The sequence below is a fragment of the Oxyura jamaicensis genome, chromosome 14 (genome assembly GCF_011077185.1).
Source record: "Oxyura jamaicensis isolate SHBP4307 breed ruddy duck chromosome 14, BPBGC_Ojam_1.0, whole genome shotgun sequence".
In the NCBI taxonomy this organism is placed as follows: Eukaryota; Metazoa; Chordata; class Aves; order Anseriformes; family Anatidae; genus Oxyura; species Oxyura jamaicensis.
Genome location: NC_048906.1, coordinates 1,320,732 through 1,345,581, shown reverse-complemented (window position 1 = coordinate 1,345,581; position 24,850 = coordinate 1,320,732). Strand labels below are relative to the sequence as shown.

The following is a 24,850-nucleotide window of genomic DNA, read 5'->3' as shown; positions in this document are numbered from 1 at the left end:
GGTGTTCCTGTCCCACCACTGCCTGCTTTTCGGCTCCTCCCTTCGGCTCGTGGGTTGGGAAATGCACCTGGGGTAAACAAACACCTCTGCCTCCAACAGCGGCAGCTTCGGGCTTTCCAGCCCTTACTAGACAATGGGATGCTCAATTATTCCCTCCCGTGAGCCATGGCCATGCTGGCAGGGCTGTGCCGAGCACTGGTCTCCCTCCTCCTCCTCCCTAGGCACCGTGGCAGCTCCCCAGGGAACCCCCTACAGCCGTCCCCAGCTGAAACCAACCGGGGACTTGGCTGTGCCCTGAAAACGCCAGAGGCCCCAAAGCCCCCAGGCTGGCAGCACTGTGGCTCATCTCACCCAGAGCCTGCCCTTTTCTCACTTTGAGTTTTAGGAATTCTGGGGAGAAAGGGCTCCTGGAAGGGAGCCGCTCTGTAAGTCAGAGTGTGAATCCCGATTTTCCTGGTAGTGCTGTAGAAGCTACGTTTTGCTGTAATTTTGGGAATGCGGCAGAAACCTTGGCAGAAATTGAAGCTGCACAACAAACACTTCTGCTGGTAGCAGCTAACTTGGAGCGTTTTGCCAGAGAAAGCAGCGTGGGGACAGCGCGCCGCCCCGCCGTGCCCCCTGCCCCTGGCTGCGCGCTGCCCCGGCTCTCGCTGCCCGAGCTGTGCTGAGCAGGGCGAGTGAAGGTTTTTGCACTAATTGGACCTGAAGGGAGAAGAATACTAAGGGAAAAACTGAAGTTGAGCCTTTTTTCTGGGAAGAAGTGCTAATGAGTTTCTTTGCGTTAGCTGGGGAGATGGTTTCTGTGTCCGCCAGCCAGGCGAGGCGGTAAGGAAGAGCTTTGCTTTCCTTCCTTTCCCTGAGCTGTGTGGTGGTGTCGCTCCTCTGCTGCCCCAGGCAGAGGAGCAAACAAGCATCCTGCGAGCGCTCAGCACCTTTTGGTGCTGCGGGAGCAGCAGGGAGCCGCCCTGGTGCCGTGACCTCGTGCTTCAGCACAACCTGGGGCTTTCCTGAGCCGGCAGCAGTGCACAGAGAGTATTTCTCTGACGACTGGACTCTGGCTTACAGCAGCTGGCGCAGGAGGTATTGCTCCTTGGGGAGTGGGTGCCCCCACTCAGGGAGCGCTCTTTGCTCCAGCCTTGGCTGTGCCGCCGTTAATCTGCCCACTGGAGCAGTTGCTGGGCACTGTAAATAACACAAGCTGTCACTGGTGACCCTGAGCTCTAAGGACTCTTGATTATATCCAGCCCCGCGCTGCTCTGGCGGTGGAACCAGTGGTGTACGATCTGGATTTTTGCAGAAGAGCTTTGTTGCATCTCTGTTTATTTTTCGCAGCGTGTGTGTGCACCTTCCGTGGGCAAACAGCAGCTGCTGGCAGTGAGCTCGGCGAGGCAGGGAGCCTCGTGGCAGGGAGGCAGGGCACACAAACCACAGCTGGCCCCGGTCTCGGTGTGGCCAGCCTGCTCCTTGGTCTCCGTGCGAATGCACGGAGGGAGGGAGCAGGCAGGTGGGTGAGCAGCCCCAAGCTGGTCGGGACCCTGCATGGGGAAAGGTGCCCGGCTCCTTGGGGATGGTGCTCGGTGGTGCTGGGAGCCGTGCTTGTCCTCGTGCCTCCTGCCGAGGGGCCGGTGCGACCCAGAGCCGCCTGCGAGCCGAGGGCTGGCTTTTATCTCAGCGGTTGGCACCGAGCGCAGCAGGGCTAATTTCCAGATGGATCAGTCTGGAAAAGGTGGGAGGGGATCCGCTCAGGCCAGAAGAAAGGAATGGAAATAAATTAATTCCAGCGTGTCTTTCAGTGCAAAATCAGTCCGGAATGTCAGAGGAACGGGGTGCTGGGCATCGAGCAGAACATTTGGTCTCTTCCACGTGTAAGCTGTGCCACGCGGGGTGGCCACGTGTAGGGGATGAGAGGTGGGCTCCGTTGGTCCAAGGGGGCCTTGAGCAGGAGTGCAGGGACAGAGGGGACATCCTCAGCCCCATGTCCCTGCAGGGTGGTGGCCTTGCCCTGGGAAGGACACCTCAGTGTCACCCTGGCTGGGCTCTTGGTGCCCTCCTCGTGGCGGTGCCGTGCTGGGGAGGAAGCCCCACGGCTGTGCTGGGTGCGCTTCTCCAGCAGCTCTTGGTCTGAATTTGGCTGGTTCTGCATGTCTTATTACTGCATGAATTTTAATAGGAGCCAGTGGCCGATTTTATACTTTTGCATTTGTTGCCGTAAGGAAAGCCGAGCTATGTTTGCCTGGAGGAGCTCTCCTGTGGTGCCTCCTGCCCTGTCTGCTGGGTTTCGGGGGGCAGATGTGATGCCGGGGCCGTAGGGACCAGGTGCTGCCCAAATCCAGGTGAGCTGGGGCCTGCGGGGCTTGGTCTGTGCGTGGGAGCCCACCTTTATTTATCAATTTACTTGGTGTCTGATTCCTAGGACGACAGCTTCTGCAGCTGCTGCTGGTTCCCAGGACAGGCTCTCTGGGGAGCAAAGAGCCTTTCTCCGTGCAGCCGAGCCCTGCTTTGCTTTCAGCTGCTGCTCTCTTCCCTTGCAGAGGGACACAGCCATGCAGTCTGCTCCTGATCACATGAACGGCAAAGCCTGTCATTTGCATGCAGGGGCTCAGTTGCCAAGAGATGCTGAGAGCAGAGCCCGTGGCGGGCTGCACCCTCTTCTCACATCTGCTAGTATTTTATTCATGTTTCTTTGGCTTTTGCATTTGAAAAATAATAAACCTCCTCGGCGTGCTCCGGTTCTGCAGCACACCGGTAAAGCGCAGATACCCGCGTGCTGTCGGTAATCCCAGTGGACAGCAGACTCAATTCCTGCCTTGGGGAAGGCAAAAAGAAGTAAGATTAATGGCTTGAAAGCAGAAAAGTGCTTGAGTCGCTCTTTAAATGAGCATCTGGAGTGGCCTGGAGACCCGGAGCCTGCTGAAGCTGACTGTCGAACAGTTTGCGCAGGGCTGTGAGGGTGCCTCTGGTCTCTGCACACCGGGGGCTCTCCTAAGACGCAGACTGGACTTGGTGCCTGATCCAGCTGAGAAATCTTGCGCCCATATCAGCCGACAGCGGTGCTGTGGGTTTGCTTTGGAGGGGAGGAGGAATGCGGATCAGTGCCCTGCCAGCCTGCTGGCGGGGTCTGTGTCCCTCTGGGGGTGCAGGGTGTGAAATTGGCCCCTGTGTGGGGGGGGTGAGGGACTCTGAGCTGGGCTGGAGCATTGATGGTGCTGGGCACAGAGCTGGGCTTCGTGCTGGGGCTGCTCGCAGGGCTGGGGCCTGTGATGGAGTGTGGTAGGGCCAGCAACGCGTTTCAGCGGGGCCAGAGCAAGTCTAAATGCTTTGAATATTTCATGGAATAATTTTTGGCTTAACTTTGCTTTCCTCTTTCATTGGCGATAAAATATTGAGCTCAGCTGCGCAGAACTGGGATTTTCTTTGAAAGCAGCAGGAGGGCAGCCAGGCCCAGGGCTTGGGGAGCCTGTCCCGCGGTGCCGGCCCCTTGATGGGGGCTCGGGGACATCCCTGCCCCGTGGTGCTCGCCTCGCTCAGCCCCTCAGGGCCCTGCTTGGGGCGCTGACTGCCGGCCGTGGGCACGGTGGGTGCTGAGCTGCTGGGAGCGGGGTCCTGGGCGCCGGTGCTGCCCTGGGCAGCGGGGTCTGTGCGCAGCACCTGCCCTGCACTGAGCACCTTGGGATCAGCGTGGGCTGCAGCCCTGAAACCTGCACGTGTGAGCCCCCGCTGCCTCTCCCCTGAGCTGCTGACTCACTCGGTACCGCTGATTAATTACTTGCCCCCAGCAGGCTTCTGCACGTTTCTAAATAAATACGCCTCGGGGAGCGGGGCGTAGCGGAGCTCCCCTTGGTCCTGTCTCTCCCCTCGGGGTCGCAGCAGCCGGTGCTGGGTCTGTGCTCGGGGGGTCAGGGGCTTCGTTTTGGCTGCAGTGGGCACCGGGCAGGGTGCTGGGGCGTTGCTGCCACCCCTGGGGAGCTGTGCTGGGTGCCGAGGCTGTGGCCAGAGCAGCTTGACTCCAGAACTCATCCTCCTGCCCCAAGGAGGGACTGGGTTTGGAAAATGCAGGTCAGTGGTTGAGCGTTGGGTCCTGCCCAGCACCAAGGCAAGGGTTCCCGACATCCTCTCACCTGGGGGTCGGGTACAAGCCGTGAAGTTAGACGTGGTCCTGGAGGGCTCCGCTCAGCCCGCGCCTGGTGTTTATGCTCCGCGGCTCGGAACAGGCTGTGCCCATGAACAATCATCTCCCTTTGGTTAAAATAAATAAATAATAAAAATCCAAGAGCGTCGGAGCCATGTTTGCGGAGGGAAGGAGCTGGCAGCGTGTTGTGCGTCTGAGCAATTGTCCACTCGTCCTTGGCTGGCGGTGGGGGGGGCCGCTGGTTTCTATGGTAATGGGGAATTTAAAGATCAAGCGCTTGTTTACCTGCAGCGCCTTCGCCACGAGGAAGCTAAATATTGTGTTGGCGTCGTCCTGGGGGAGCAAGAGATGCGATGGGCAGGGGGCCCGGGGCAGTCGCCGGCGGAGAGCCCTGAGGAGGAGGATGGGAATGGGGCTGGTGGGGTTTGCTGTCCGGGACAGCTCTGGTGGCACGATGGGGACGTCCCTGCCTGCCCTGGGAGCACAGGGCTTGGCACAGCGCGGGCATTGCGGAGCCGTGGCACTGCCCCATGTGCTGCTGTCGGCTCCCTCCGAGAGAGATGGGGCTCTGGTGCTCGCCCTGTAAGTGATCTCCAGGGCAGCAGTGTAATTCATGTGGCTTTGTTTGTCTAACAGGGGCATAAAGTATTTTTAATCCTGGCTAAGCACCAAATCATTACCTTGAAGGATTGCAGAGCCTCTCAGAAGCAACAGCAAATATTTCATATTTATGCCTGCATAGGAAAAAATATTTTTCCCCTGTCGTAACTAATAAGTGTCAGGGGCTCCTGCTCCTTCAGCTTTAGAGGGTGGTGCACACTGCCCTGGGCCGTGGTGGTCCAAGGACAAGGAGAAACACGATGGGGAGCCCAGGGGGCTTCACCCTGGTGGGTTGTCAGCGTTAGAGGTGGTGGGTCTGGGCGAGGGGACAGGGAAACCCTGCCCGCACAAGGCTCAGCAGCAGCAAAGCCCTTCTTCCCTTTTTCCAGTGGTCACAAAACTGGCAGCAGCTGTTAGGATGCAACTGGTCCTGTTGTGAACATCTGGCAAGATTGTGTTTCATTTTGCCTCCTTTTTTTTTTTTTTTTTTTTTTTTTTGTCAAAGCTGTTAAATGGGCGGAATCCGTGCTCAGCTGCATGTCTGCACCTGATCCTGCATGGATGCCGAGAAGCCGTTCTCTTGCAGCGAGCCTGACCCTCGCGAGCCCCGGTTAAACCCGGGTGCCTGAGCGCGTCTCAGGATGTTTTCCTCCTTCCTGTCAAGCCATGATGTTCCTATGCCCAAGTGACACATTTGGGAAATGGAGGCTTTTGCTTTTCCAGCTTTGCTTACGCGGGTGTCTCTATGGAAACCGCTCCGCCGCCCTCCCCTCTCGCCAGCGGGCTCTCTGATGGCTGCTCCAAGTGAGGAGCTTGTGTAACGCGCACCATTTTGTGGCATGAACGTCGTTATTAGCGATCACTGTAGCTTTTCAGTCCGTACCTGCTGGGCAATTCTCCTCCCGGGGGGCTCTGCCCATGCTGCACCCAGTGGCACCCATCCTGGCTCTGCTACCTGTCCCTCCCCAGTACCAACGTGCTGTTGGGATCAGCCGAGCTCGGCTCCCGGTTCCCCTCCTGCCAGGGAGAGCTGTTGGCATCGGCTCTGCTCTGAACCTTAAACCAACACCCAGTCATGCTTCTTTTTCCCCTTAAATCCAGGCAGGGCAGGCTGTGAGGGGGGCCCAGGCCCACTTTGGGGCACGCAGACCCTGCTGGCAAAGACCTTGCTTGGCTGCTTGGACGGCAGCGCTGAGCGTTGGGTCTGAGCTGCCAGGGCTCGCTTCCTTGCCATCGTGTTAGCGGCTGAGAACTGTGCCTGGGGGTTGGAACGAGCTGCCGCTGGCACGTCGGCAGTGCTGGGGTGTTCTCTGGCAGGACATCCACCCCTCCATCTGCCTGGTGCTCCTGGGTCATGGTTGTGGGAAGCTGGCATCCTCCTGCCCTGCCCTGGAGTGCCGGGTGCTCACCTCCTGCCCCGACGTCTGAGAAGCTGGCGCGGGCTCCCTGGTGGGCACGCAGCCCCGCTCACTGTGTGCTCTGCGCCGCGGCGGAAGTGCCGAGGGATTGCTGCTACTCGCAGCATCTCTTTTTAGAGCAGAGCGCGGGTTTTGGCAGTGGTGCCGGCCAGCCCACGCAGCCCCGAGCGGTGCCAGCCTCAGGGGAAGGCTGGCGGGGATGTGGGTGAGTGTGCCGTGCCGTGCCGTGCGGCCGTGGCTCAGCCGGGCAGCCACTGAGGGTCTGCAGGTGGAGAGGTGCTGGGGGAGCAGCTTTGCAGTTCTGAAGGCGTCTCAAGCCTCTGGCTCTGGTGTGGGCTTGCTCGGGCTCGTGTGAGTCAATGGCTTCTGAAAGCCGATTGAGGAGAAGCGTTCCCGGGAGATCACGCATCACAAGTTTCAGATGAGTGGGCTTTTCTTTCTCCTCCAAGTGCCAAGGCGCACGTGGCCTGAAGCCAACCCGGAGCAGCTCGGGTGGCTGCTCTGCTCCTGCACGGAGCTGGGACACGGTGGGGGCTGCTCCTTGCCACCTCCTAACCCAGATGTGTCAGGGAGCCCCAGCGCTCAGCACCCGGTGCCAGGCACAGATACTGCAAAACGTGGCTGTGTCACGATGAGATCAGAGCGGGGCCGGGCATTGCTTCCCTGCTGCAGTGCCTGGGAGCAGGGTGGGCAGTGGTGTGTCCCCGCGGGACGTTGCCACAGCACATCCCTGCGGGCACCCCTTGGTGTCAGGGTGGGGCCCGGCCTTCACGAGGTCCGGTCACGGCAGCAGACCTCGGCTGGTTTTCTGTGGGGTGGCAGTTCAGACAGGTCTTTCTTAAATGCATTAACTTGCTGCATGTACTAATGTGCATGAATTAATGTGAGAAGTGCTTGACAATGCTTAAAATAACTTTGTTCCCGAGCAGGCGTCAATGCATGGCATATGTGTTTTTCCCTCCTGAATAATTACACGTGAGGTCAAATTGCTGCGCACGGCTCAGCTCGTGGCCCTGCAGGACCTGGTGTGCTGGGAGGGCAGCGGCCGTAGGACCCCCCCCAGAGACCCCAGCTGCAGCCTGAGCTGCTGGCTGCACTCTGGCTTCCCAAAGCTGTTCATGGGAGGGCAAAAAAGCCACGGTGCCTATGTGTGGGTTTTGGTTCACTTCTGTGAAGGGTTTGCAGATGCCTGTTCCCTGGAGCACAGCCCGGCTGTCCGGGTGTCCCCTGGCACTGCCCCGGTGCCGGGGCTGGAGGTGTGGGATTTGGGCTTTTTCAGCACCTGCTGCTTTTAGGGAAAAACGATTCACTGGTGGGGCTGTGTTCTGGCAACGTGCCGCGGTGTGCCCGGTGTGCCGCGCTTCCTCAGCACCTCGCAGTCCCCTGGCTGGGTGCTGGTGCTGCGGGTTGGGTGCGTGCCTGGAGCCTGCAGCGGGGCCGTGTTTGCTGCTGCTTTCTGGAAATGTTCATCTGACTTTTGCTGGGGGACATCTGTACTTACGACAGGAGTTTGTCGGCAGTGAGCTGTGTCTTAAGGTTGGTTTGGTTTTTTGTTGCCTGCAGATAACAACTTTGTCTTAGTGAGGATTGCCGGTCTCCTTTGCTCACGAGGTGCTGAGTGCTGGCACTGAAGGTAAATCCAGCAAAGGGGAAGCAGGAGCCGAGGGAAGGATGGGTCCAAACCCGGGGGCTGCCGGCTGTGGGTGCCTGGGGAAGCGCTCCGGCTGCTCTCCCCATGCAGACGCTGCAGCACAGCTCGGCCCCCGCTTGGCGCGGCCGGGGCGGCTCCGCATGCCCGTGCCTGGCAGACGGCATTATCGCTATTAATTGCTGCCGAGGTGTTCTGAGACGCCAAAGATAGGTCTGAGGAAGAGGCTGTGGAGAGCCTGCTGGCTCTGAACCTCGTGCCCAGGCGGGGGAAGGAGCCTGGTTTTGATCACATCGCTGTTCTGCATCGCACGGTTGTTTTCTGTTTCCTTCTGGCCAGAGGCTGCAGCTTGTGCTCGTTTCCCAGCCCGTGCTCGGGCAGCCGCAGTTCTGTGTCTGAAGCACGCCCGGGGTGCTCGGGAGATGTGGCTGCACTCACAGGGTGCGTGAGGGGCCTCGGGCTGCAGAGCTGTGAAGCGGGGGCGATGGGACAGGCGGGCAGGGCTGCAGCCCAGCACCTCTGCAGCACCTCAGTGGGTGCTGCACCAACACCTCTGTTGGGCTGCGGTTTCCTGCGTGGCTGTGGGTGTGGGGCTGGGCTGTGCAGCAGGGCTCTGACCCCCCGGTGCCTCCTGGTCCCCCTCCATGGGATGCTCGGGGGCTCTTCTGGGTCAGGTCCCAGTCGGGAGCAGGTGGGAGCGAGCTGCAGCACTACCGCTCCAAGGGGCTTTCTGCAGTGTTGAATCCTTGCGAAGAGTGGGCTGTGATGGCAATCCAAACACAAGAGCTATTGTTGGAGAGCAGAAACCCTTCTCAAAGATCAAAGCCAGAGCTGCCATCAACGGTGCCTTGGCTGCGGTGCCGTGCTCCGCATTAGCACTCATGAGGATTCATCCTTCTGCAACTTCTTCCCCGAGCCATCGGCGAGTGGCTTGGAGCAGCGGCCCCGGCGGCGGGTGGAGGCGTGCCCAGGGCAGAGGCTGCATTTATCTGGGTGTCAGTTTATCTCCTGGTCAATACCGGCTTGTTTTGGGCTGGTTCTGCTGGCTCTGCAGGCGGGCGGCCTGGGAGCACAGCCGTGGTGCCAGTGCCCACCGCAAAGCGAGCAGCCGCTGGTAGCGAGGGTGAGGAGGAACCTCTGAAAACCTCTCCTGGAGCTTGGAAAGTGAGCCCAGGGCTGAGGAGGGGTTTGCCCTGTGGAGAGGGGGCTGGCGCTCGCCGTGCTTCAGCCCCCGCTGCTGCATGCACCCAGCTTCGTGTGCCCGGCTGCGGGATGCAGCAGAAGTGGGCTGGGACTTCAGTGAAGCACCGAGAGCAGGTACGGGCCATTCCCAGTGTCTCCGTGGACTTGTACGAACTTCAGAGGAATGGATTAGAGTAATTTAGTTGCTCTTTTTTCCCTCAATCCTTCCTTGGGGGGTTCTGGTTTCCTGCTTAGGACAAGCATGGCTTTTGAGAGCTGCCTGGTGTTGCAGCTGCAGGTGAAGGATGCGCACATTTGTGCGTGGATGCGATAAAGAGCTACAGGTGGGTTTGTCAGGTCTGGTTTTTTAGGGATGAGAAGTGCTATTTAATAATGCTGTTCGCAGTGCTGTCTGCAGAAGATCTTCTGTTACTGCCAGATGCTGCCGGGATGTTTGCTGCTGGATATTCAGACCTGATTAAAATTAGATTGCAAAGTGATTTCTGAAACTTCAGGCAAGTTTCCATCCATTTAGGTGCCAGCCCAACGATAGGAACAAGCCTGGCTGCAGCCCAGCTGCGCCTCTGGCTGTAATTACAGCTACAGCTAATTGCACCCCGTGCCACACAGGTGAGTCGCGGTGGCCGCAGCCTGGGAGCCTTCCTCAGCGGCATCTTTGTTCAGGCAAGGCCAGCTCCCTGCGCTGGGGGAGGTTATGTCCCTGGAGCAGGGATCACACCGGGGGCAGAGCAGGCTGACCACGAGGCTGGGTGTGATGGGGCTGCTGTGTGACTGCCAGGCCCGGGATCCCAGCCGGGGCAGAATCAGGGGACGGAGATGTGTCCGTGGGAACTGGGTGCTGGGTGCTCAGCTTGGGATTGTGCTTGCCTGGGACATGGCCGAGGGGAGCAGGGAGGATGCTCTGCAGCAGTGGGTGCTCGCAGGGCCTCGGCCAGCTCCTTGCTTCCCAATTATGATTGTAATTGGTGATGAAAGCTTCAGAAAGCTGCACACAGAGGTGCCGTGCCTTGGGGAAACGGCTCATCTGCTGCACCTGGGGCTGTCCCCAGGCAGGGTGGGAGCGGTGGGACCGGCAGTCGGAAGGTGCAGGCAGTCACAGGTCTCATCCCGGGGCTCTTGCTGCCTCCTGCCCCCCCCCGGCTGGTGTAACGGAAACCCTGAACAAAGCAGACCATTTCTGACATGCTTCTGGCTTCTCTGGCATAAAAACCGATGCAAGGTTTTATTTTCCCCGAGGACCAGAGTAAACAATTCCCTGTACAGCGCTAATTGATGACCCATTTTTCATTCTTGCAGCACTGACAGGCGCTGTGTACGCTGCACGGGAGAACCGATACCACAATAAATGTGCTGTAAAGATTCCTGCTCTGCTTTGCCGCGTGGTACGGCCTCGGTGAAGAAAATGAAGATGAATCTGTTTGTTGAGCACCACGTTACTTGTTCTCAGTATTGGCACAGAGCTGTGCGAGCCGTCTCTGCCCCCTTTGTTTCCCAGACTGCCTGGTTTAGAAGTAAGCATGGATATTTTTAAAAATCTCTCTCCTCGTATAGAGGAGACGGAAGGGCTGCGTAATGCAGCTGGGACGGGGGAGCCGCCACGCAGCGTCCCCATGGTGGGAGCAGGACGTGGCCGTGGGTTCCGCCTGCTCCCAGGACCCGTCCAGCACCTCGGCTCCAGTGCCAGGATGAGCTGCGGCGTTCTGCGGGCTTCTGCTTCTCGGTGGTCTCTGCAGGGCTGGGCAGGGTCGGCGCGGCTCGGGGACTTGTGCAGCAGATCCCCTCCTGCACGTTTTTAGGGCAATAAATGAGTCTCTTCTGCCCATGTCTCTTTTGGCAAGCCATTCCCTCGACCGTCCCGTGCAACCAAGAGGCGCAGACTTTCCTGTTCAGTGGAGCAGCCCAGGCTGAGAAGGGAGAGCTCTGGGGACACGGGCACCGAACTGGGGCTGCTCCTTCCCTGGGGCCGCCTCTGCCAGGCACGGCTCCCGAGGGAGATGCTGAGGAGCAGCATCTTTTTTTTTTAAAACACATGATCTTAAACAGATCCTCTTACCCCTAATCTGTCCCGAAGACACGACTCTCTCCTTCTTGCCAGAAGAACCTTTTATGTGCAGACTGATGTGAATAGAGGATGATAAGTCACTAATTCTTCAGTGTGTCTGCTTTAAGAGAGGATTGACTCTTATCTCCTGCAGGGCCGGCAGCCAGGCAGATGTTAATTGGGCTTTCATGTAGCGAACCTGGCTCTTGAGAGGACGGGCAGTCGGGCTCCTGCTCCTTGGGCTGCAAACAGCACCTGGGGCTGTTTGTGGGGTGGTGCTGAGCCCTGCCCGCGGTGCGGGTCCTGCCGTGAGCGGGGTCTGGTGTGCAGAGGGGATGCAGCAGGTTGACCCTCAGGGGCGGCAGCCGCTGGGCAGGGTGGGCGGTGGGCAGCAAGAGGTGGCCCCAGCGCTGTCCGTGGCGAGGCGCCGTGTTCGTGTGCTGATGGCGGGGTCTGCGCCCAGCGGGGGAGCGAGTGCTGGCCTGGTACCGTTTTGGAAAGGACCTCGGCAGCAGGGCTGGGCAGGCTGGCTCTGCTGCGCACAGGGTGTGTGTGTGGGGGAAAAAAGGCAGAAGTTTCCAATTTTAGCAGCAGAGTGCAAGCGCACGGTGCCGCCAAGGAGACTAATCGCCTGTCCTGGCAGACAAATGGCCGGGCTTGCTCTCCGAGAAGATTTATGGGACGATGCGGAGGGCACCGCTCTGGGGGCCTGGTGGCTGCCCGGGTGTCCTGGCCTCCCTGGAGGATGTGCCAGGGTTGCAGGGCTGCGTGAGCGTGGGACTGGCAGCGGCACAGCCTGGTGGCCGCCACCTGCCCGGCACCACACTGCGCTCGTCTGCCTGCCTCCTGCCGTGCTCTCCTGCTTCCCAGCAGGTTTGTGCAGGCTCAGGTGCAGCGTGGGGCTGCTTTGCCTCCTCTGCTGCATGGCACAGGCTCCTCAAATGCTCGTCCCTAAGCTGCGGGCTGCTGAGCTTGCTGTTTGCTCTCCCCACCCAGATGAGGAGTGCTGGGTGCGTTGGCTGCGCGTTCAGGATGAACTCCTGCGCTCCTCTGCGACGCTGGGACAGGGACAGCAGCCCGGCACCACGTGCTCTGAGAGCTTGTGCGAGGGGAGATAAGAGCTCAGCAGTGCTCGTGCTGCTCTGGTGTCTGTTTGCGGTTGCTGAAACTTAAATATTTGTTCCTGGTTCCAATTTATCTCTCTTAATGGATCTTGATTTCAGAAGTGCAGATCCTTGTGTGGTATTGGCCTCCTGCTCTCTTCTTGTTCGTTACCCCATCGGACACAACAGGAGGTTTTCAAACCAGCTGCTGGCAGAGCAGTTTCCCAAACAAGAGGCCTGGGCAGCTTTTCCTGCAGGTCCCGCGTGCTGCAGCAGCCTTGGGCACGGCTGTGCTTGGGGACAGAGCCCCCGTCCCACCCGCTGTCACCTCCTGTCCCCCTGGTGCCTTCTGGAGACCTATGCCACGCTCCCACCCCTGTGGAGTCTCGCTGGGGCTGGAGGTGATGCTGAGCACCCAGCACCGGCTCTCTGGCAGCGGCACACGCGTGTCGGGGGGAAAACTCCAGGGCTTTAATGAGCAAATTGAATGCAGCGTCCTGCTGCCCTGGGCAGATTTCCACATTGATCCTTAATCCATTGTCATAGCCGCTCTCGGAGGCGGTGTGTGTTTGTCTGTCTGCTACGGCCCCGTCACAGCCGCGTCCCTGCCCTGCTGCGGGGTGCTTGTGCTCACCGTGCTGCGGGGGGAGCAGCTGGGGCAGGGGCTCCCCGGGGCTCTGCAGAGCAGATCTGGGGTCTCGTCTCGGCACGAGCCCGGCCGGACCCCGCACACGGCCACGGCTGGCACACCGAAGCTGGCAGCACACCCAGCCCCGGCCGTAACGGAGCTGGCCGTGTGGCAGCCCTGCAGCCCGCAGCTCGGCCATTACCGCCGCTAATTAACTCGGCGAGTGCCCCGGCCGTGGCTGGTCGGGTTTGATGTATGCTCTCTAATGCAATTGTTTCCCCCTTCCGCAGGAACTCGCCCTCCCGGTTATTGCGGGCGCAGGCGGGTGGGATGCTGCTGCCTTCAGAGCAACTAATGACATTTGGTGATGTTTTTTTTTTTTCCCTGTTCCAGCTCAGACGTGGAGATGACGGAGTGGTGGGGGCCAGCCCCTGCCCACCCCCATGGACGACCCCCCAGCAGCAGGGTGGGCACGGCCGCAGCCCCTGGCACGGAGAGGGGGCGCGGGGCTCTCTGGGGAGCTGCCGGGTCCCCGTGCCCTGGGGTTTTCTCTTCCTAGCCCTCCACAGGCAGCCGTGCCTGGGCCGTGCTGTGCCAGCCGGGTGTGCGCAGAGGGGGACGCAGTGGCGGGGTTGTCATTCGAGGCAGCAGCCCTTGGGGTGCCGGGGAGCCGGAGCTGGTTTCTGTTCCCTGGTGTCGGAGGGTTTCAGCAAGCAGCTTGTGATTTGTCAGTTTAATTGTGAAGCGAGTTAATCCATGTATCCAATTTAACGTTTAAGGCTTTAATTAATGAGCTAATGTGTGGAAAAGCTGCAGAGGCCGAGAGCAGGACAAGCCAGGACAGGGCTGTGCGTGCAACTGCTCACCGCGGGTTTGTGTTTCCCTGCCCCGCCACCCTCCTGTGCCGGGGAAGTCCCCGAAGAGCAGCCATGAATGAAGAGTCCCGAGGGCAGCAGGGTTTGGGGGAGCAGCGGGGTTTTGTTCTGCCAGCGGGCGCCTTCCTCCCCTCCTCCCTGCTTCCAAAAGGCAGAGCTTGTGCCGTGGTCGCCGGGGTGGGACCGTGCTGCGGGGCTGTTGGCGTGTGGCTAACGCGGCCCCTAATTGAAGTAATCTGCACTTGGTAATTTCATTGCCCCTACGTCTGCGAGGTTCCAGCTTTATTTATCTGACATCCCGAGGACTATTTAGCTTACAAGCAGCTTGTTCCTCCAACAAAGGCACTCCACGCGTTCCACCGCTACTCCCACTAGAGAACATTTAAATAACTCCGTCCGAGCCCTGTGAAAGGGACGCGTAAGAACGGCTCTCCTGAAAGCACAAGGCTGAGCTGCGTGGATGGCTCCCTGCCTGCTTCTGCCTAGCGGGTGGCCTGCTGTGAGCATTACCTCCGTTACATTAAACTGTGCAAGATGAAGAGCAAACCCCAAGCAATCCAACGCGTCTCCTCCTTGCATTCAGGGCCGGCAGCGGAGTTTGTGTTTCGGTACATTGAAACATGTTGTCTTTTGTCTTTTGGCTGCTTATTGTTGGTTAAAACACCCAGCTGTGCCTTTTAAGGGTTATGAGCGTGGAACTGACGCGTAGCTCCTTGAGACAGGCGCTGGGAGCCTGGCAGCCCTGCTGCTGGGGGGGGCTCAGGCAGCCCCTCCGCTGGGTACCGGCTGGAGCCGCCCCGCAGCGCTGCCTGCAGCCCTGCCCTGTGGTGACATTGCCTTTTCCCGCACACTCCATCCTGCTTCTGCTCGGCTTTTTTTTCCTCTTTTACCCGGGTTTTGCTTCCAGCCAGTGCTCGCTCACGGTGCTCCTTTGCTGGCAGTGCGTTGGTCCCAGTGGTCATGCAGCAGATGAGCAGGAGCACCCCAAGCCACCTTTCCCACCTTTCGGCACCAAATTCAGCTGCACAAACTTTGCTGGTAGGTAAGTGCTCGATAAGCTGGAGATGCTGAAAATAGGCACTTGGGAGGGCTTGGAAATGCACAGGAATTTGTGTCCCCTTGTTGGCACATCCCACAGTGACCCTTCAGGCCACCTGCCTGAGCACACTGCGGGTGGCAGCCCCGTGCCATGTCTCCAAAGCCCCCTGTTGCTCCTTGCAGGGCGAGCCGGGGGGGCTGGTGCTGGCACAGTGTGACCGTGCTGCAGGACCCCGCTGAAACCCTGGGGACTGGAGCTTTTCCCCAGCCTGACCCAGCAGCGCTTCTCGTTGCTCCTCTAGATGGCAATTAGTTTTAAGAATCCCCCCCAACACAAAATGTAGGTCAGCCGTAATTAGTTTGAATCCTGCTGCTGCAGGCTTGGCTTTTAATTAAGCTCCTCCAGAGGGGAGGCAGCACACAAGGTGCGGTGCCGGAGCTGCAGTCCTCGTGGCACTCGGCACACGCCTCGTGGTCCCTGCTGGCAGTGCCCGGTCACCCGGCTGTCACCGCTGGTGGCACTGCCCAGCCCTCTGCTGCGCTCACTGCGAGGACGGGGGCGAGGAGCTGCCCTTCCCACCCGGGGGCTGCTGCGCCCTGCTTGCTCTGTGTTCGGGGTGAGCTGAGCCCCGGGCACGGCCCTCGGCTGCAAACCGGCCCCGGTTTGCGCATCAGGTCGGGTCAGACCCGCTGCGGGGCAGGGAGCCGGCCGCGAGCCGTCCTCCTGGTCCCCGAGCTCCTCCTGCTGCGGGCAGCTGCAAGCTGTCACCTGCAGGAGTCACCTCCGGCTGCCGATAAAGGGCTGCCTTTCACTGAGCAGCGCGGTTTGTGCTATGAAATATTTAGCGAGGACTGGCTGTCCCTCGCCGTTCGCTCGCGGCTGTGGTTGCTGCCGGGTGATGCCTTCTTTCCGTTCCCATCCCCTCTGCGGTGGGCAGGCTGCTCTCAGAAGCGCTGGTGGGGCCGGGGGGGGGCTGGCGGCCAGATCCTGCTCCCTGACTGCAGGGGGGCAGCTCTGGCTCGGCCGTACCAGCCCGTGTGGGGCCATCAGGGCTGGCCAGGGATTTTTGAGGGCAGATCAGGCATGGAAATGAGATCTCTCGTAGAACAGTAAGTCTGCACCTGCAGAACGGGAGTTAGGCCATGGACCGGTGTGAGATGGCAGCGTGGGGCCAGCGCCGTGTGCTTCACGAGGGGGCTGTGGCTGCGAGGGGGGTGTTGGCAGTGGTGGACGTGAGGGTCCACCTTGGGACTTCCCCCCCTTTGCTCGCTCTGCTCTTTTTTCCAGCAGAGGGGGCCCATTCCCCCCGGGGTGCTGTTACACCTTGTGCGCTCCCTCGAGCTGCCGTGGCTTTGCAGCCGATCGCGCCGTGTTTCAGCACCAAAACTGCACGTCCCTGACGTGCTGTGAGCGCTGTTTGCGGAGTGAGGCCGCTCCAGCTCCTTTACATTCCCCTCGGCTGTGCAGACAGTGCGTGGTGCTGGCACCCTTGGCAGACCCGCTGCATTCCCCTGCCACGAACCATGCGCCCGCAGCCCCCTGCCAAGGAGTTTTCTCGGCGCCCTGTGCAGCAGTGCGTGCCACCTGCGCCCCTTCCCCTCCCAGCCGTGGGCTGGCTGCCCATTTTTACCCTTCCAGGGCTGTGAATCACTCCGCTCCCTCATCTCCATCGCTGCCTTTGAAGGTATTTATAAACCGCGACCGTCTCCCCTGCGCCTGCTTTAGCAGACGGTGTAAATTTAGCGCGCTTGTTGACTCCGCTCCTCTCCTCCTCGTCCGCATCCTTGCTGCTGGAGGAGCGTGGCTGTGCAGGAGCTGAGATTTTACCTCTGGCCTGATTAAAAACATCCAAACGGAGAGGCAGAGCCCTGCCGGTGCCGTCCTGGCGGGTGATGCTGAGCGCCAGCATCCCGCGGCGTGGGGTAATTGCGGCAGGTGGGCACGCGAGGCGCTGGGATGGCCTCTCCGTGGGGGAGAGGCGCTTTGCCGAGCTCTGCCCGGGCTGGCTTCCCTGCGCTGGGTGGCCGTGTCTGCTGCTGAGGCCGCCTCGTGTGACCCTTGGAGGGGACATGGGTGGTACCGTGCGCCCTGGGGAGCTCCGTGGGCTGGCAGCAGAGCCAACGGGCTTTGGATCAGCCGTGAGCGCAGCAGGTGCCAGCTCCCCAGCACACCCAGCCCCGTCACGCACCACTGCTTGGGATTGTCTTAATCACACCCTGGTGATTACCGTGCTAATTTCTGTCGATCTAGCAAGCAAATTAATCTCCTCTCTGCTCCATCCTCTGGGGCTGTTTGATCTTTAGGGTTGGGCCTGATGAACGCTTAGAGCCGCTCGCAGCTCGCGGGGCTGCGGTCGCTTGGTGTGCGGCCCTTGCCCGCCCCCAGGCTCTGCCCACGCACCTCGTGTCCCGCACCGCTGCCGGCTCCGTCCGGGCGGTCGTAAAACCTTTCCTGTGGCTCTGAAAAGCAGGATCTGAGGAGCCGGCACTGCTTCGCTGTGCCCATGGTGCCCAGCCGCTGCCCTCACCACCACGCAGGTGTTGCAGCGCTGTCGGACGGGTGATGTCTTCCCAGCCTGGCTTTGCTCCCTCCCTGCCGCTGGACCTTGCAGGAGCCTTCACCTCGGCCCCAGGCAGGCACCGGGGGATGGCACAGAGGGGCACGGCCCCTCCTGCTCCTCCCTGCCGGCCCTGCTGCGAAACACGAGCGATGTGGGGAAAACAAACGGAGAGGGACAGCAGTGCTTGCTGGGAGAACGATCAGTAAAAGCGGCAGGCAGAGGAGTTATTTTTAAGCTGCTAACTGAATATGGAGTAGTTAGCTGTGCCTTTTGAAGGCCATTAGGATGGGCTGCTGGCGCTCGTTAATTTATTGCCAGAGGTGGTCTAGCCTGAGCTGCGCTGCTCACTAAATCAGCGGTGCAGACACAAAGATTTAAGTATCCAAATATATGTAACTCGCAGCAGACGCAGGAAGTGATCTTCTCACTGTGCCACCATGCAAATTACTCCAACAGGCACTGTGACCAATTTATGCAAGTTTTAAAAAAAAGGGAGAGAAAATCAGCATAAATGAAACAGAGCCGGTGCGGGCGCGGGGCAGCAGCTGCCAGGCAGGCGGCCTCACCGCTGCTTCTCTTCTCTTTCAGAATAAGGTGCTGACGGTGGATGGGGTGAAGGTGAAGCTGCAGGTGCGTCCCCATGGCCCTGGAACAGCTCCCGCGGTGTTCAGGGCTCGGTAAAACCCCTGGGAGCCGATGGGCCAGCCCCCAGAGCTGGTCCCCATCTCCATCCCGTGCTTGGAAGCTGCCGTTGCGCGCATGCACGTGCACGTACACACGCGTGTGCAGGGCACCCCCAGGGCTGCTCTGTCCCTCCCAGCCAGCCCCTCCAGGAGCCCCGGCAGCAGGCGGAGACCGAGCTGCTTGCCCCAAGCCCCAGCTGCTTCCTGAGCCCTGGGCTTGCAGCTGAATAACGCCGTTAGCACCGATCTTCCCCTGACAGCAGTGTGGCACTCTGGAAACATATCGCGGCATTAAAAACTGATAAATTAAATTAACGAGTCCCCACACATCCATCTGCTGGATGGATTTCCCAATTAAGGAAGCGTCGCCAGCCCTTTGTCACACCCCGCCGTCCCCGCGGTCAGATGTGCTGAGGATCCGGGAGGTGCTGCTGAAATATTTATTGCGCTCGGCAGCTCTCCTCTCCCTGTCCTCAGCCCCCCCTGCAGCTGTGAGCTAGTCACGTGCAGACAGAGCAGCCCCCGGGTGGCTGTGAGAAGCGAAACGCTGAGGAAACTCTGGGGGGTTGTGCTGTGGCCGTGTGCTCGTTCTGTCCTGCGGGATGCGGCTGACCCCTGTCCTCTGCCTTCCAGATCTGGGACACGGCAGGACAGGAGCGCTTCCGCAGCGTCACGCACGCCTACTACCGGGACGCCCACGGTGAGCACTGCCGGGGCTGGGGGCTGGGGGGGGCACAGTGCTGGCACTAACGCACCGCCGCTCTCTCCGCAGCCCTGCTCCTGCTCTACGATGTCACCAACAAAGCGTCCTTCGACAACATCCAGGTATGTGCGGCACCTCCCGGTCCTCTCCTGGCGGTTCCAGGCAGCTCTGCGGGTTCCCTGCGCTGCCGGGGCACTGCCGAGGCTCCGCAGCCTCTGAAGCCCTGCAAGAGCTCAGAGCAAACCGGCGGCGCGCTGCAGGTGGCTCTGGGATTTACTGGTGGTGGTGGTGGTGCTCTGTGCCGGCCCCGGAGATGAGCAGGGGCTGGGGGCCTGGGGAAAAGCTGTGCCCCAGCCGGAGGGAGCCCCCGGCTGGCCGTGCCCGGGGCAGAGGCGTGCGCCAGTGGCACAAAGCACGGCCGCTTCCGAGGGGCTGCGATGGGGGCTGCGCACCCGGCTGGCAGCAAGGACAGTGCTGGGGCGTCGGAGGATGCGCGGAGAACATTTCCCTTTCCTGGCAAACGGAAAGGGCGACAGACTCACTTCACCGGCAGGTTTATGCCGCGTGTAATTACAGCACCAGCTGGAGAGCTGCCGCTAAGTGAGCGCAGCCAGCCGCTAGGAACGAGGCGCTCCCTCGGCCTGTCCCCACATTGCCCCGTCTGCCTTAGCAGCAAACCCGGGCAGGGAGAAGGTCGCGTCCTGCTGCCCCGCTCCTCGTGCCCTGGCAGACCTCCCCGTCCTGCTGGCCATCGCGGGGTCCCTTGTCCCCTCCCTGCAGACCCATGCGAGGCTCAGTGCGGTGCTGCCAGCACGGGGAGGGGGATTTCAATTCCCACATTTCAGTTACGTCTCACCCCCAGCCATCTCCTCCCTGTGTCTGTGTAAAACCCCCGTTGCTCACCGCAGCCTGTCTCTGGTTGTCTCCCTCCAGGCCTGGCTGACAGAGATTCATGAATACGCGCAGCAGGACGTGGTCCTCATGCTGCTGGGAAACAAGGTGAGCCTCGTCCTGGGGCATGGCAGCTGGCCCGGGCCCTGCACGCTGCTGTGCTGCAGAGTCCCTCCAGGAAATACGGGATTGAGTCAAGGTGCTGGAGACAAAGGGAGCCTCTTGTGCTCATCCTGCAAATCCCTGCTGAGCCCCGGCTTCCCCTTGCTGCAGGAGCAGCACAGCATTGCTGCGCTGGGGTGAGCCTGCCTGTGGGACATGGTGCCCAAAAAACCATGCAGGCTGTGGCAGAAAGGCAGGAGCAGGGAGTCAGGGTCCTTAAAAGTGTTCAGCAGGGCCCAAAGCCCCGAGCAGAGGGGAGCCAGCGAGGCTTGGCGACGTGCCCTGGCAGGAGGGTGGAGGGAGCGTGGGGGCTGCCTGGTGCTGACCTCCCAGATAATCCCAGCTTGCTCTTTGCTGTTGGCAGGTGGATTCCGCCCAGGACAGAGTGGTGAAAAGGGAAGATGGAGAAAAATTAGCCAAGGTACGGGAGCTGGCCTTTAGCTGCAGCGGAGCCACTTGTTGGGTGACGGGGGGCAGCACGCAGCCAGGCGGCTACCTGGGAGCCCCCTTCAGCCCTCGCCTCGCTCCTGTCTCCCTCTGCCTCTGCTCTTTCTTTAAGCTTCCCCTACCATTTCTTGCTTCTCTGTCCTCTTCTGAAGCTCTGAGTAAGCACTCCTTTACCTGTGACCCCTCGTGCAGCTTCCCCCCCCCCCAGGGCCGGACCCCTCCCTCCGTGAGCTGAGCCCTGCAGCAGGCACCGTGCCCGCTGTGCCCGCCGGGCGCCCACTCGTGTCCCCGTGGGCCTCCCTGACCTCCTCCGTGTCTTGTCCCGCAGGAGTACGGCGTGCCCTTTATGGAGACCAGCGCAAAAAGCGGCCTAAACGTTGAATTAGCGTTCACAGCCATCGCCAAGTAAGTGAGCGGTCGCGGCCGTGCCGCGTGCCCCTGCCGGCGCGGAGCACACAGCGCCTGGCAGGCCGTGCGTGACACTGTCCCCTGCATTGCCACCAGCTGCGGGGAGGGCAGGTTCTTCTAACAGGCGGTTAAAGACCCGAGAGAAAGGCCAGCTGCATCACGCACCGCTCTGTTCTCTGGGCTCCCGCCTGGAGGATGTGCCTGGAGGCACTTACCCATCCCAGACAGCTGCAGGATGCTTCCTCGGGGGTTTAACAAAGCACTTAGAGCAGGTCATAGCTCCGCAGAGCTGCTCCAGGCAGCTTAGAAGTAGGTGGCGTGGGCAGAAAGGTAATGCTTTTCCCCTTCCTGCAGGGAACTGAAGCACAGGTCCATGAAGCTGCCCAACGAGCCCAAATTCAAGCTCCACGACTACGTGAAGAAGGAAGTGAGGGGCTCAGGCTGCTGCCGGTCCTAATGCGCTCGGTGCATTTGTACAGAGACTCATGCCACGTGTTTGTGCGCCGCGCTCTCTCCTCGTGGACAGTGTGTGCATGTCTGTCTTGTGTCTGTATCCGCGTAAAAGGTGAGCTGAGACGTGCGGGGTGAAGGCAGCAGCGGGAAAAGCTCTTTGGGCCGGCGCTGAGGCCGGCCATGCTGCACCACATGCCAGGCACGTTCCCCCGACCCCATGGCACCCACCCACACCAGGGGCGCTCCGGTCCCCGCAGGGTAATGCATTTCCCTGGCCGGGCTGCTCTGCTCCTGCCCGGCTCGGAGCCGCTCTGCCCGCTGCAGGCAGGAGGGGACGCGGGGAAGGAGCTGGGTCGGCGCGGCCACGGCTCCCTCCAGGTTCCGCCAGCGGTTCAGCCAGGAGCACCCTGGGGTTGCTTTAATGCGAGGGGGAATGATGGGGCCCGGGGGAGGGAGTGCCTGCTCCCCACCAAAATCTGGGTAGGAAAAAATCCTGAATTCACTTTTCCCACATACCCGGAATTCAGCTGATCAGATCCTTGGCCTGGGGCACACAGGAAAGCTTTGTTTTCAAGGCAACCGTTTTTTAGCTGCTTATTTATGTCTGTCAGTCCTTCCCGTGTTGTAACATAGCTCCTCGGTGAAGATTTCTCCTCCTCCCCGCAGAAGACAAGAGCTTAGATGTCTGTTTGAGTAAGCTCCCGCAAACATCTGTTGTACAGGGGTTTCCTGACTGTTGATCTGTTCGGTGAAGGCTTTGGTTCTCTCACTACAGCCGTTTCTTGTACTTTAATGAGGAGAAAGCTAACGTCCTGCAGCTTATTCCTAACCCCTTCATGTAAGCACGATAGCTTTTTTAGACTGCAACAGTGCTTTGCTCCAAAGTTCTCTTGGGACAGCTTGCTCTTCTAAAGGAAGAAAGCCGAGGAGGATGCTGTAGGCAGCGACTGCCAGGTTTGAGACTTCTGCCAGCTCTCTTCAAGGGACTCCTCAGCCCTTTTGTCTGTGCCAGGCACGTGGCTTTTGCTTTTTTTAAGGTTGCACTTCTAAGTACCAATTACAACTTTGGAGGAAGTGTTTGGCCTCTGGCAATTTTCTTATTAAAATTCTACCCGCACGACAGGGGGTGCCCTGCTGCACCGACCCCTGTGCACTGCACCAAACAGAGCACTTAAATCAACCCGTCCCTCACCAACGCCAGCTCCCAGCAGTTAGCTCAGCTGCACCTGCCCCTTGTCGCAGCAGGGGTGCCAGCCCGAGCTGCAGCAGTGTTCCAAAACCTACTGGGAAAAGAGCATTTTTTTTCTGCATAGCTTTTTAGGGAGAAATCTCTGTTACCTGACTTAAGTTTTGTTAAAAACCCTGTTCCTCGGGGAACGTTTGCAGCAACCAGCCTGGAGCAGCCCCGCTGCTGTGCATTGCTGGGCAGCACCTGCTCCTTGCTGGCTGCAGCATGCAGGGCCCAGGGGGAGGCAGCAAGGGCGGCCTCCTGTTCTGCCTCAGCCCTTCCCAGCACCAGAGGCATCCCACCTGAGGCACAGAAGAGCAACAGGCAGCTTAAACCCCTGGGTCTGTTCCCAAGCCTGCCTTTGGTATTTTCTCAGAATAACTCAGTGTAAGAGCAGCCCCTCTCCCAAGGTGCCATTGCAGCATGGACACTACCCCCTGCCCCCTCCTCCCAGGCAGGACACCTCGCATCTTTGGCCATCCTGAAAAAGCTGACAGCTCTTGGTACCTTGGGTGGGACCAAGAACAGTCTAAAAACAATTTAAATAGAGCAGCTGCGAGCACTACTCTCTGGCTATGCCTGTCAGGACCTAGCCAGTACACAGAAACAGCCGCAGTTGTGGTACTTCTAACCCACCCAAACTGAAGGGACACTCAGCCCGTCCACCCCCTCACCAGTTCCCTGTGCACCGCTCACCTCCCGCTGCCTGCACACCAGCCTTGCTGCTGAAGCACCCCTCCACTCTTCTTCGGCGTTTTTACATGGGCCTCTACTGCCACCACGCGACGCAGAATGGTTCAGTGCATCCAAGCAAGCCGAGGACTTGGCCTGACGTGACAAGCACTTCTCATTTCCGCTGGCTCTTGTTTACAGCTTTTGTTTCATTCCTGTTAATAAATTTTTTTAATAATCTTTGTGGCTCCAGTGGTATTTTTATCTCATATACCCCGACTGTTTAATCATTCAAATAGTTCAGCTCATTCTTGAGCCTACCTGGATGGTTGCGTTACCAGCAGGGGCCCAGGTTCCCCACCGCACCCATCGGGAACCCAAGGGACCTGGACTAGAGCTGGGCTGCAGCACACACTGTGCAACAGTTCCCTGAAATAACAGCAGTCATTTGCTGGGTGCCCAGCTGTAAAACTTACAGTTAGTCTGTGGTTTTGTGCGTTATGCATGGGATTTGTAAAGAACAGAAACAAAAGCAGAAGTCTTTTGAAAACTTTATTAAATCTGTAAGCTGTAGAACCAGCCCAATACAGAACCCAGGGTGGAGATACAGCAGCAGTTTACAAGTTACAATGTTGAACTTGCTTTGGTAACATGAAAATAACAAAGACCTGAACAACTTGTTAAATTAAAAAAAAAATTTAGCTTAAAGGTATGTATCAGTCACCTACACAATCTAGCACTGTGAGGACTGCTACCTGTGAATCCTTTTGTTTCCCTGTACCACTGCATCCACTGCCTGCCATTGTTTGCTGTAGGCGACCACGTGGTAGAGGGAAAGCCAATTTTGATTTCTTTTTCAGGCGATTTTGCAGCTGCTGCTGCGTTTTTTAAGATCTGCACTGACTCTTTAATTGTACAACATGGAAAACATTAGCTTCACTGTTTGATGAAGCAACCCCAGAGGAGATTTAGCCGTACCCGGGTGCATCCCTTGCTGTGCTCACAGCCTACATTATGCCTGGGGTCACAGCTACACGAGGCCCACCTGGCCGTTACTCGAGCCCGGTTCCACTTGCCCCAAAGCACCTCGTGGCCCCGCACAGCTTCCCGAGCCGGCTCCAGAACAGCAGGTCGCCCCGCACACGTGTGCGCCTCACCGCCCGGAGCTCCACGGCGACCACCAGGCCTTCATGCCTCCCTTCCCGGTCCGCCGTTGCGGTGCGGGTCCCGCCGGCCCTGCGGAGAGAAGGCAGCGCGGTGAGAGCAGCCCGCCGCGCCCCGCGCCGCCCGGCACGCCGCTCCCTCGAGCCTCAGCCGCGATGCGTCAGCAGGGGCCGCGGCCGCCCGCCGCCCTCAGACGAGGTGTCAGAAAAGGTCGGATCATCCCCGGCTCGCCTGGGCCCAGCCCCGCCGCTCCCCGCCCCACCGCGCCCCGCCCGCCGCTCACCTACCTCCTTGCCGGAAAGGCCGAAGTCTGTCCTCGCCGGTCCTTTTATAAGCACCTCCCTGCCGCTATTGGCCAGGCTTCCTGTGGGCTCAGCCAATCGCCACCAGTTGGGGTGATCGCCCTCACCCCTCTGCCGGCGCTCATTGGCTGCCGCTCGTCCTCTCCCCAGTGGCGCGGTGCGGGCCGAGGCGCGGTTCGGCGCCGCCCGATTGGCTCGCGGAGGAGGCCGAGCGAAGCCAGTAGCACGGGCGGTTGTAACACCGACTGACCGCGGGAGCGCCAATCAGCGCTGGGCCGCGAGGGCCGCTGGGAGCTGTAGTCCCGGCGTCTCGGAGGCCCGGCGAGGAGCGGGAGAAGGTCGCAGTGCGGGACTACAAATCCCGAGGAGCACTGAGAGCGGTGCTTCCGGCCCGGGCGGCAGCGGGGCCGCGGGACGAGCGGGGGCAGGCCCGGGGCCGCGATGTGCCGGGGCCGGGCGCCGCAGCTCCGGCCGCCGCCGCTGCCAGGTACCC

The 24,850-nt window shown here is 60.0% G+C and overlaps 1 protein-coding gene across 2 annotated transcripts in view; it reads left to right on the top strand.

Annotated features, from left to right (window-relative positions):
- Positions 1-23,131, top strand: part of RAB26 (RAB26, member RAS oncogene family) — a 33,917-nt gene extending 10,786 nt beyond the window's left edge. For both annotated transcript variants that reach the window (XM_035340087.1, XM_035340085.1), the window contains exons 3-9: positions 17,833-17,874; positions 18,561-18,627; positions 18,700-18,752; positions 19,564-19,629; positions 20,048-20,104; positions 20,459-20,535; positions 20,893-23,131. In XM_035340087.1, the coding sequence (XP_035195978.1) occupies positions 17,833-17,874; positions 18,561-18,627; positions 18,700-18,752; positions 19,564-19,629; positions 20,048-20,104; positions 20,459-20,535; positions 20,893-20,995 (465 nt within the window). In that variant the 3' untranslated portion in view covers positions 20,996-23,131. The remainder of the gene's footprint in view (positions 1-17,832; positions 17,875-18,560; positions 18,628-18,699; positions 18,753-19,563; positions 19,630-20,047; positions 20,105-20,458; positions 20,536-20,892) is intronic.
- Positions 23,132-24,850: the final 1,719 nt, after the last annotated feature.